At 58.3% G+C, this 10,383-nt stretch overlaps 1 protein-coding gene across 1 annotated transcript; it reads right to left on the bottom strand.

The window, feature by feature from the left end:
* Nucleotides 1-294: 294 nt before the first annotated feature.
* On the bottom strand, nucleotides 295-10,015 carry PNPLA5 (patatin like domain 5, triacylglycerol lipase; the record flags this gene model as incomplete). Its single annotated transcript, XM_079936534.1, is given in 11 exon segments — nucleotides 295-475; nucleotides 1,059-1,123; nucleotides 1,125-1,176; nucleotides 3,432-3,501; nucleotides 4,252-4,255; nucleotides 5,452-5,552; nucleotides 5,555-5,643; nucleotides 6,762-6,826; nucleotides 8,130-8,327; nucleotides 8,599-8,708; nucleotides 9,820-10,015. Coding segments are annotated over 11 exon segments (1,131 nt in total).
* Nucleotides 10,016-10,383: the final 368 nt, after the last annotated feature.

The following is a 10,383-nucleotide window of genomic DNA, read 5'->3' as shown; positions in this document are numbered from 1 at the left end:
AAGATGTGTGTCTCACCTCCCACCTTCCTTTCTCCCACTGATGACACAGACGCAGGGTGACCTGGGCACATGGCGACCCGGGGTGGACTGAGGCTGCACCTTGCCCAGAAAAGAAGTACCCGGGGCCCCAGGAGCGGGGGCTACAGAAGGACTCAGGGGTCCTCTTCCAGCCCTTGGAGGCCACCTGCCCACAAGGCCTGGGACAAGAGTCTCTGTCCTCTCGGTCCTCCATGTGGCCGACAATTGCAGTGCCCACCCTGGGCTAGGGGCCGGGCTCTGAGCTCAGGAGATGGGTCAGGACTCACGGACTCGGGGCAGAGGTAGGCACAGGACCAGGGGCACGATGGAATTCAGGAGAGGCCAGTCACTGGGCTGGTCCAGCTTGGTCTCCTCAGGCCTGATGGGCGGGTCTGGGCTCCTTGACCAGGTCCTTGGGAGGAGCAACCTCAGGCTGGAGGGGGCTGGTGACCAGTAGCTGCAGAGGAAGAGGAAGTCGGTGAATGTGGTTTTCAGAGCTTGGGGTTGGGTGAAGCCTGGATCTCTCTTCTCCCAGACCTTGCAATAAGCCCTTTTTCTGGCTGAGCGGGGACTGCAGAAAGGTTCCAGGGCGCCACTCCCTGGGAGCGCTGCACTGATTTCCACTGGGTGTGGGAGGACTGCCGGGGTCTCCAGCCAGAAGGGAGGGCAGGTCGGGGAGAGGCGGGCAGCCCCAACCCAGACCCACACAGGGCCCGTGGAGATATCTGGAAGGATGGCAGAAGGACCGGTGGGGACCTGGCAGAGCAGGGAGATGCACTCGTCCTCCGTGAGCTCAGGCCGTCTCTGTGAAGCAGGCAGAGTGACTCCCCCCGGACTGACCGATGCGATGGGTCAGCTGCTGCATCTAGCCCATCACAGGTCTGGCCCAGAGCAGGGACCAAACACATGGCTGGGGGCTGCGCGGAGGGAGGCACAGGGAAACGGATGGCGTGACTGCCTGTCCAGGGTCCGGGGAAACAGCTGGCGCCTTCCCTTCCCAGCTCAGCCACTCCCGTTCTGCCCCGGTCTGCCCGTCTCACCTGCCCGGCCCGAGGAGCTGGTCCTTCATCCTGGAATAGACTTTGAGGACCAAGTTCCTCAGCAAAGCCCCGCATCCACCGCAGGTCGGCCGGCAAGTCGGGCAGCCACGCCACCACTCTGGAGGGAGAGGCGGCCACAGCTCCGCCACCCGGCCAGGCCCAAGCGAGCAGCGCCCCCAAGCCCACCGTCCCCACGGGTCCAGAGCAGAGCCGGGGGCCCTGCAACGAGGCGCCAGGGCTAAAGGAAAGGGAAGGGGGTGTTGGCTCCACCGCAGAGCAGGCTGGACACACAGGCACCTGCAGAGGCCTGAGGGGGCGGGGACTGATCCCCGATGGACTCTGAACTTGGTGGAGGCCGCTGGGCCCTTTGGGTCATCAGCTCCACAGGGCACAAGTGGGAAGCCCAGGGGTGGAAAGGGCAGGGCTTTGGGGTCAGGCTGGCTTGGGATGCAGCCCGCTCCCCTGTTCATCAGCTGTGTGACCTGGATGGGTCAGGGCACCTCTCTGGGCCTCAGTTTCTCACAGCCAAGTGAGGATCATTACCTCACCTCCTCCCTGTTTCCGTCCCTTCCTCTCTCTCCTCCCCAGACCAGCCCCTGCCCTCCATCCTCCACGCCCCTTCATCCACTACCCTCTCGGCAGCCAGCAACTTTCTAGACACACATCTGACCTGGGTCCTCTCTTGCTCAGCGCCCTCCCATGGCTGCCGTGGCCACTCATGACCAGCAGAGGGCAGCATCATCCAGCTGTGGCTGAGGGGATACCTGGCCAGGCACCGTCTCAGACTTACTGGACACTGCAGGGCCTCCCCTCCCAATAGTATTGCCCTTCAAGGGACCTCTAAACCAGGGCCTCAAACTGGGCAGACAGTCAGTCCACAGGGTGTAGCGTCACAGTGGACTGTCCCCTCATTTGTTCTGGACCTTCTGCCTCTATTATTGCAGCCTACACGTTGAGATTGTAGGTTACAGAAAATACCAAATATGAATTTCCCTGCGGTCTGGGCGGGCCTCCCCATCAATGCTCGTAAGTGGATTTTTTTTAAACTGCAAAGGCTAGCACTTGCATTTATCCTTTTTGATTTCAACCTGTGGTTTCAGTCTAGAAGCTCTCAGCATAAGACAAATTCATGTCAGCAGAAAGCTGTCTGCCAGCTTTGGGTCACCAGCAATTTAGACAGCAGGGATGAGCTAGTCATTAACTCAGCATGGAGCAGGACAGAGACCTGTGGCTCACTGTCGTAGACCTTCTTGTAGGGAATAGAGACGTTTTACAAATACAGATCTCTCCAGGACACTTTCCTGCCCAAACCCTTCACTGCCTTCATGCAACCATCAGGATAAAGACCACACCCCTCACCTGGCTACAGACTCCTGCCTGTCCAGCCCTTGCCAGCCTCCTCAGCCCCACCTTGTACACACTCCACATTTTGGCCCCAGCCACGGCAGCCCCCCTTTCTGTTCCTCAGATGAGCCTTACTCCCTTCTGCCTTCTGCCCCAGGACCTTTGCACATGCTCTTTCATCCGTCTGGAACACTTTTCCCTTCCTTCTTTGCCTAGAGGACTCTTACTCATCCTTCAGATGATAGCTCAAAAGATATCTCCCCTAGGTAACCTTTCCTGACCAGATAGACCCTCTTGTGAACTGTCCCAGTTCACAGCCAGTGTAGACCTCTCCTAGGAATCTACAGCCAGGGTAGGACACTCTCCGTCCTACCCTAGGCACAGCTGGAGCGCACAGGGGAATGTGTGATGATCGGTGGGCTGTGAGCTCCACAAGGCAAGGGACTGGGTCTGAGTCAGTGCTGCCTCCCAGCTCCCAGCCCAGACTTGGCCCTTGGTAGACCCTCAATAGCTATTGATGGAATGAACGAACAAACAATGCAGAGTGATCCATTAACCAGCAGAGTTAGAACCGTTAGTGAGGGCCTAACTACAGCCAATCTGCCCTGGAAAGGCCTCGTTTTGTAGAAAAGGAATCTGAGGCCCAGAGAGGTCAAGATACCTGGCCCGGGCCACACAGTTCATCTGAGGCAGACCAGCGCCTAGAGTTATCCTCAGAAACATCACATTTTCTCTGAGGCTCTGACAGGTGCAACAGTGGGCCAAAGATCCTAGAGGCAGGAGGGGCCAGGCACTGACCGGGCGGCCCTGTTTCCAACGGATTGATGGGTCACAGCTGCTACCCCGCCTTCCCATCAGTCCTGTCTTGCAGAGGAGACCCCCAGACTCCTCGGGGTCATGCAGCCAACAGCAGGCGGCGTCGGGACACCAGCCGGGCTCTGCCCCCCGCAGTGTTCTGGCCGCCCTTCCTGCCACGGGCACCGGTCTCAACGAGCCAGGCCCTTCCCAGTACCCCTGGCCGGGCCTCACCTTCTGCTCTGGAAGTAGACATACTCAAAGGGCCGTGTGCAAGGTACGTTAGCGCCCACCCAGGGCCCGCCTGGCAGAAGGAAGCCCTGGTGCGGGGGTCCCTCAGACAGGCTTTCTTCAGTGCTACAAGAGAGGCCATGGTGGCCCACCCCTTCCCCCAGCCACCCCCTCAAGGTCACCCTCAGGGAAGATAGCCCGAGCCCCTCTCTACCTCGCACAGGCCACGAAGGACACCCCACCCTCAGCCGGTCTGCAGAGGAAGCAGCTGCATTTACGGAACCCCTACCAGGCTCCCTTGTTATTCTTGAAATGACAGAGTGCACCCCTTTCGCAGATGAGCAGACTGAGGCTCAGAGTGAAGTGACTCGCCCAAGCCCATTGCCGGGAAGCGGCAGGGCCAGGATGGACCCAAGGCCTGTCAGCCTCCCCACGCTGCTTATCTCTCCCGCCCCTCTGGAAAGTCTGCTGTGGCCCCCAGGGTGGGACAAGTGTCCCCCCATACGTCCCTGGCTAACAGCAACACATCAGCGGTATTAATAACAGCAGCCGTGACCACGTGACCACTTCCCGAGCCCCCAGCCCCTTAACGGACCAGAGTGGAAGGGCCCGGCATCCTGGCCGGGGCAGAGCCGGAGCCCGAATCCCGGCCTCCAGACCACGGCTCGGCCACGCACACACCACCAGCCTCGACTCGGGGTTCACGAACAACAGTCCCAGGACCCGGCACCCCGTTATCTGCCATGTGGCCTAGGACGAGTCCCTTCCTGTTCCTGAGCTTAGGTCACCTCCTCTGAAAAATGGGAACACGGGCAGGACCTACCTCCCTGGGGAAGGTGAGGATCAAGGGATGTGCGTAAGGGCGGGGCCTGAGGGGGCGGTCTCTGCCCCATCTGAGAGGCTCTCTGGTGCTCCCATGTGGCTGCAGAGACACTGCCAGAGTCCCAGAGCCCCAAGCCTGGGCCTCAGGGGCTCAGCGCAGATCCAGGCCCCCTTCTGCGTGCCCTGTGTGGTGTCCTGCGCAGAAAGAGGTGCCCTCCTTATCCCTTTGCCCACCCCCGTGTCCCTGCTCTGGCCTCGACCACCATCATCTCTCCACCCAGCCTCCTACCGTGTCAGCCTGTCCCCTCCTGGCTAAGTACAGCAAACACTAGACCCAGAGTTCAGAGCAGTAGCGAACTCTGAAAAGGAGGGGTCGCCCCCCACCCCGGGGGCTCTCCATCTCTCCTCCTGCAGCTTTCAAGGCCGCCTGCCCCACCCTCCCAGCCTCCCCAGGCTCATCTCTGCTACCCCACCCCTCCCTCAGCCACAGGGGCCTCCAACTCTCCCCCACCAAACCCAGGACATTTGCACCTGCTGTGCCCGCTACCTGGATGCTCACCTTCCCCCTCTTTTGCTTGGCCAACTCCTCCTTTCAAGTCTCACTGAGATGCCACTCAAACTCCCACTCCCACCACTATTACATGTGCCTATCCTTTCCTGTTGAGGCAATTGTGACCTTTAGGTCACGGAGCAAGAGAGCTGACTAAATGGTTTGTTAGCTGTGTGGCCTTGGGCAAGTCACTTAAGCTCTCTGTGCTATGGTTTCCTCAACTGTCCAATGGGGACAATTCAGTACCATCCTCAGAGAATTACTGGGGGGGGGATGAAATGAGTCCATCTCCATCTGGAGAGTCCAGAACCTTCTGTGTGTGCCTCTCCTCTGTCCCTCAGCACCTCTTGCCCTTCCCTGGGCAGTGGGCAAAGACCTGGCTTTCTCAGACACAGGCATGTGCTCGAATCCCCCAATTGCAGGCTCTGAGACCTTGGTGAGCCCCTTCCCCTCTCTGAGCTTCAGTTTCCTCATCAGTGAAATGGGCTAAGGAAAACGGATCCCCAGTTGTGGTGAGGAGTGAAGGGGGCAGCATGAAAGCAGCCCCAGCACCACGCCTAGCACTTAGATTGTCGATAAATGAGTCCTCTTTCAGACCACGAGAACCTGCAGGGCAGGGTCCCTGGCCCTGGGCTCCTGCGTGCAGGGCACCTGGTAGGTGAGCAGGTATAGGACGGGAGGGGCGGTAGCAGCCTCCAGCTCCGGGGAGAGCTGCTCAAAGCCGAGCACATCCCTGACCAGCACACTGGGCACTGGCCTCTGTCACAGTCAGCATCCCGGGTCCCATCCGTTGGGGCTGGGGGCTCCTTAGATACCAACGTCCACAGCACTGGTGAGTCCTGGGTTGGGGAGAGGAGGGATGCAACAGGTCAGCACATCTGGAGCCCCCCGGTGACAGTGGCCTTCCCAGCTCTGGGGACCCGGTTGCCACAGGAAGGATGGACCCGTGGCTTGCCCTGAATGACTCCGTCCTGTGCTCCCCGGCCCTGCCCCGCCCCCCGATTCCTACGCACCTGCTAGTGGTTAACAGACCCCGGGCCCTGAAGACTCAGCCCAAGGTTCAGATCCTGTGGTCACCACCTGCTATAGCTCTGTGACCTAACAGCTCCATTCTTGGTTTCCCTCCCTGGGAGAGGGGGAAATTAAGACCTACTGCATACGGCTGTTCCGAGAATTAGATGTGATAAATACAGAAAGCTCAAGCCCAGGTCTGGGCACAATATGTGCTCAGCAAATGCTTCCAGCTGCCGTGTGTTTGGGGCTGTAGAGCAGGGGTCAGGGCAAGGGCTCTGGAGCCAGACGGCCTGAGTTCAAATCTCAGTTCTACCACTTTGAAGAGCATTGCCCTGTGGCATGACATCCAAGCTCTCCAGCTAAGAAACCTCTCTGGCCCACCCAGTGCTCTGTCACACACACACACACACACACACACACACACACACACACACACACACACACACACACACACACACACACACACGCTCTCCTGCAGCCCCACTGATGTATGTGCCCTCAAGGTACCAGGCTCTGTTCCTTTGCGCTTGCCCTTCTTCCCTCTGCCTAGAGTGCCCTCTTCCTTTCCATCCTCAATCTCTCTATAGTCTTCATCACTAGTTAAAACCCAGCTTATATGTCACCACCTCCAGGAAGCCCTCCTTGCCCACCTAACCCATTGGGCTGGGTTAGGTGCCCCCGCTGGGCTCCCACGGCCCTGAGCATCCCTCCATCACCCTGAGGAGATGCTCTCTCTGGATCTGTCTCCCTCGCACCAGGTGGTGGGCAGCTTGAGAGCAGGACACATGTGTGATTCCTCTCTGTGTCCCCAGCTCAGGCCAAACATAGAGCAGACGCTGAGGAAGAGAATGAGTGAGCCGAGGTCGCTAAGAACTCAAACAGCTGAAAAGCGGGGTTCACCTGGCACTCACGTGGGGGGGATCCCCAGCTACTGTGGAGGCTGCCACCTACCGCATCTCTCCAGGAACCTCAGGGCGTCCAGGTAGCCTTGTCTGCAGTTGTCGGCCACTCCCTGCCAACACACAGGTCAGGGTGGGATGGGGAAGGCCTGGACCTGCCCCTCGAGTTGGTGGTCACAGGCCAGAGACTCATCTTCAACTGCAAGTGATCCCAGGGCAGCCTATGCTTCCCAAGAGACGCCTCAGCAGGGCTCAAGGACCCTGAGGGTCCCTGCCCAGCACTGGGCAGAGAGGGTCCCAGGACCTCAGGTGGAGCAGATCTGCTTGAATGGCCTTCTTCCCCGCAGCCTCGTTCACTTTCTGGCTCTGAGACTCCCTGGCTGCGGGCTCTTGCTCCAGACGCTACTCTCTGGCCTCAGTTCCATCCCCTGAGAAACAGGCCTGGCCAGAGATTCCTGGTTCCCTGAAGATCAGTACATGGTGGTTCCCTTTGCCCTTTGATGCTCACTGCCAGAACTGCCAGGACCAGCCTGAGATGGCAGAGGAGAGCCGGGGCCCAGCTCTGTCTGTCTCGAACAGAGCCCCACTCGTGGGGGAAAAGTACCCGCAGGTCCAGGAAGGAGCTCTGCCTTCCCTTTCTGTGTGACCTCCAGACATCCACACTGTCTTTCTGAGAGCCTTGCCTTCCTTGTCTATAAAATAGGGCTGAGATTTTCTGTCCACCCCATGGGTGTAGGGAGGATCAGCTTAAATGAACAGGACCTTGTTTCATAAATTACAAAATACTGCAGGACCATAAGAGGTGTGAAGGAATAGGGGAGGGCCAGGATGTGATTGGGGCGGAGGAACGTGTGATGACGGTAAACTGTTGGCAAGAAATACTTCCAGAAATACCAAGGGGCAAAAAGCAGGAAATGCGGGTCTACTGTCCATCGTTTTCTATGCTTGCGCCTTGCCACCATACAGAGAGTCAATTTGGCCACTGTCTAGGGCAGCATTTAAGAGCGTGGGTCTGGGCTAGCTGAGGATTTGAAGCCTGGCTCTGCTGCTTCCAGGCTGTGTGACTTTGAAGAAGTTGCTTAACCTCTCTGAGCCTTGGTATCCTCCCCCAAGAAACTGAGGTGATAACAGTGCCTTGTCACAGAGCCTGACCCAGAAGAGCATCGGCAGAGGCCTGGCTTAAACCGAAGTTCAGCAGAGTTGGCCTTGGTGCACTGCTTTGAAGTGGGGGACGAGTAAGGGTACAACTGGAGCCCAGGCTGAGTTCAAGGGCTTGGCTGTGAGACTCAGGACATGTGTCCTGACTGCCCTGAGGCTGTGGGGAGGGCTCAGGGGCACAGAGTCTGACTCAAGGGGGCACTAGATCACAGCCAAACCTCTAACACCTTCAAGGCCGTTCACGGGGTCCCGACCTACCTCGGGGCTGGAGGTGACCCCCGGGAAGAAGTTCTTGGTGCAGATCTGGAAGGTGGCATTGAAGGCGTTCAGCTCATGCATGCTGGCCAAGCTGCTCTGGGGGCAGATGTCCACTGTCCTGTGGAAGGGAGACACGGTGATGGTGGAGGGGGAGTCCACAAAGGGCAAGTTATTGCTCAGAGCGCCGTCGATGTAGTGCTGCAGTTCAGGCGGCCGTGCTGCTCTCAGGGTGCCCTCTGCCCACACAGCCCCGAAGCCACCCCAGGAAACACGCTGTAGCCAGTCACCTCTAGCTGCCCCAAACCACTAGGTGGACCCCAGTCCAGGATGCTCTGAGCACCGCGGGAGCAGTGGGGGGAGGGGCCCAGGAGCACTGTTTTCTCCACCCACACACCTCTCAGCAGTAGGGACCTGGGCGGCCCAGAGCACAAGGCAGGGCCCGGTCATTGAGCCCCCAAAGCGCACTTACCTCCCCTCTGAACTCGGGGGAAATCATCCCACAGTAGAAAGGGAAGGATAAGGTGCAGACCAAGGCCTGGGGAAAAAAGTCAGTGGCAACACGATTGTTCAGAACCTGCTCTGGGCATGGTGTCTAACCCGAGAGCAGTCTGCACCGGTGGGTGTCAGGAGTGCTGTGTCCAGGGAGGGGGGCTGAGGGCCAGGGAGGCGTCGCCACATCCCAGCCAAGTTCTCAAAGTTAAGAAGGGATCTGAGGGAATTCCCTGGCGGTCCAGTAGTTAGAGCTCCACACGTCCACTGCTGGGGGCACAAGTTCGATCCCTGGTGGGGGAAGTAAGATCTCGGAAGCCGTGAGGCACAGCAAAAAAAAAAAAAAAAGGGGGGGGGATTTGAACACAGGTTCATCTTGACACCCGCCCTCCTCTTCCTACTGACAGGACCCTTGCTGACTCAGGACTGCTGCAGAAACCTTTCCCCCAAGGACAGACAGGCATCAAGTACCATTTCTCCTTCATCCAACATCCAGGAATTCCCCACTGAGAATCTAGTTATGTCTCCCAAAGTGCGTTCCCTGGACACTGGTCCTACCACGGGTACCTCAAACAAGAAATCCTGATTCTCTCCCTACTTGGAAAACATGGTCTACTCTTCCCAGTAGAGGCTCTGACAAGTCCTGCAGTGAAAAAATGCTTAACAGAGACCCTGACGCTAGTGACTAGTGACGTTTGGGGCTGGAGAATTCTCTGATGGGGGAAGGGCCGCTGTCCTGTGCACTGCAGGACGTTTAGCAACCGTCCCTGGTCTGTATCCTCGAGATGCCAGTACTTAGTGCCCATGTGCACATCCTGGGGATGGGCCAGGATCTTCCAGGAGCATTTCACCCAGGACCCGAGACCCAGAGTTGACGAGTGGATGCCAGCCTACTTGGGTTCTGGAGTGGACTCTGCCACTGAGGCTTGGGACAAGTCACTGCCTCTCTCTGGGCCTCAGTTTCCCCACCTGTAAGTCGGGGAAATTGAGCTACATCTTTTCAAGAATGAGGGTCTCACTTCACGCACACACCTGGGGAGTCGCCTGGCAATTGTCGTTTTAGCATCCACTGACGGAGAAAATACCGAACGACCAAGAGCTGCTGTGAATTCAGCGACACTGGGGTAAAGGTGAGCAGTGTATTGGTCACAACAAATACTGGAAAATGCTTGTCCCTGTGTGTCCAAAGCGATCCGTTTACCTCCGTCACAGGCTTGCATGGTGTGGACCCAGGTCTGGGGCCTCCACCAGTTCCCTTCCACGTGCCCAATGCCCAGCATGGAGCCTGGGCACAGCAGGTCCTGACTCTGTCTAGAGGCAACAGGGCCGTGGGCCTGGGGGCAGGCATAGGGACCAGAGCGTCCACCCAAGTCCCACTTTAAGAAGTCCAGGAGCATGATTTGCACAGAGTATTTATAAAAAGACTTCAGACGACCAGCTCTGAGGCTTTGCCTGTAAGACATCGGAGTCCGAGCTACTCCGGACAAATGGGACTTGAGGGGCTGGAAGCGCCGTCCAAAGGCCCCCGCTGCTCGGTGTGTGCAGGGCGGAGGGACAGACAGAGACCAGCAGAGGCCCACGGAGAAGCGGGCAGGGGCTGGGATGGCTCCCCAGGCCTCCTTCAGGACGCAGGGTCCAACCTCCTTATTTGTCCTCAGGAGACCAAGGGTGGAAGGTTCCCCCTCAAGTGCCTTTCCAGGGCCAGGCACTGAGCAAGGTCTTTTCCCATGCAGCCCCCCAATCCTATGAAGCAGGACTAGTATCC

The sequence above is a fragment of the Stenella coeruleoalba genome (assembly GCF_951394435.1).
Source record: "Stenella coeruleoalba genome assembly, chromosome: 11".
Lineage (NCBI taxonomy): Eukaryota > Metazoa > Chordata > Mammalia > Artiodactyla > Delphinidae > Stenella > Stenella coeruleoalba.
This window is presented reverse-complemented; position numbering and strand designations above follow the sequence as displayed.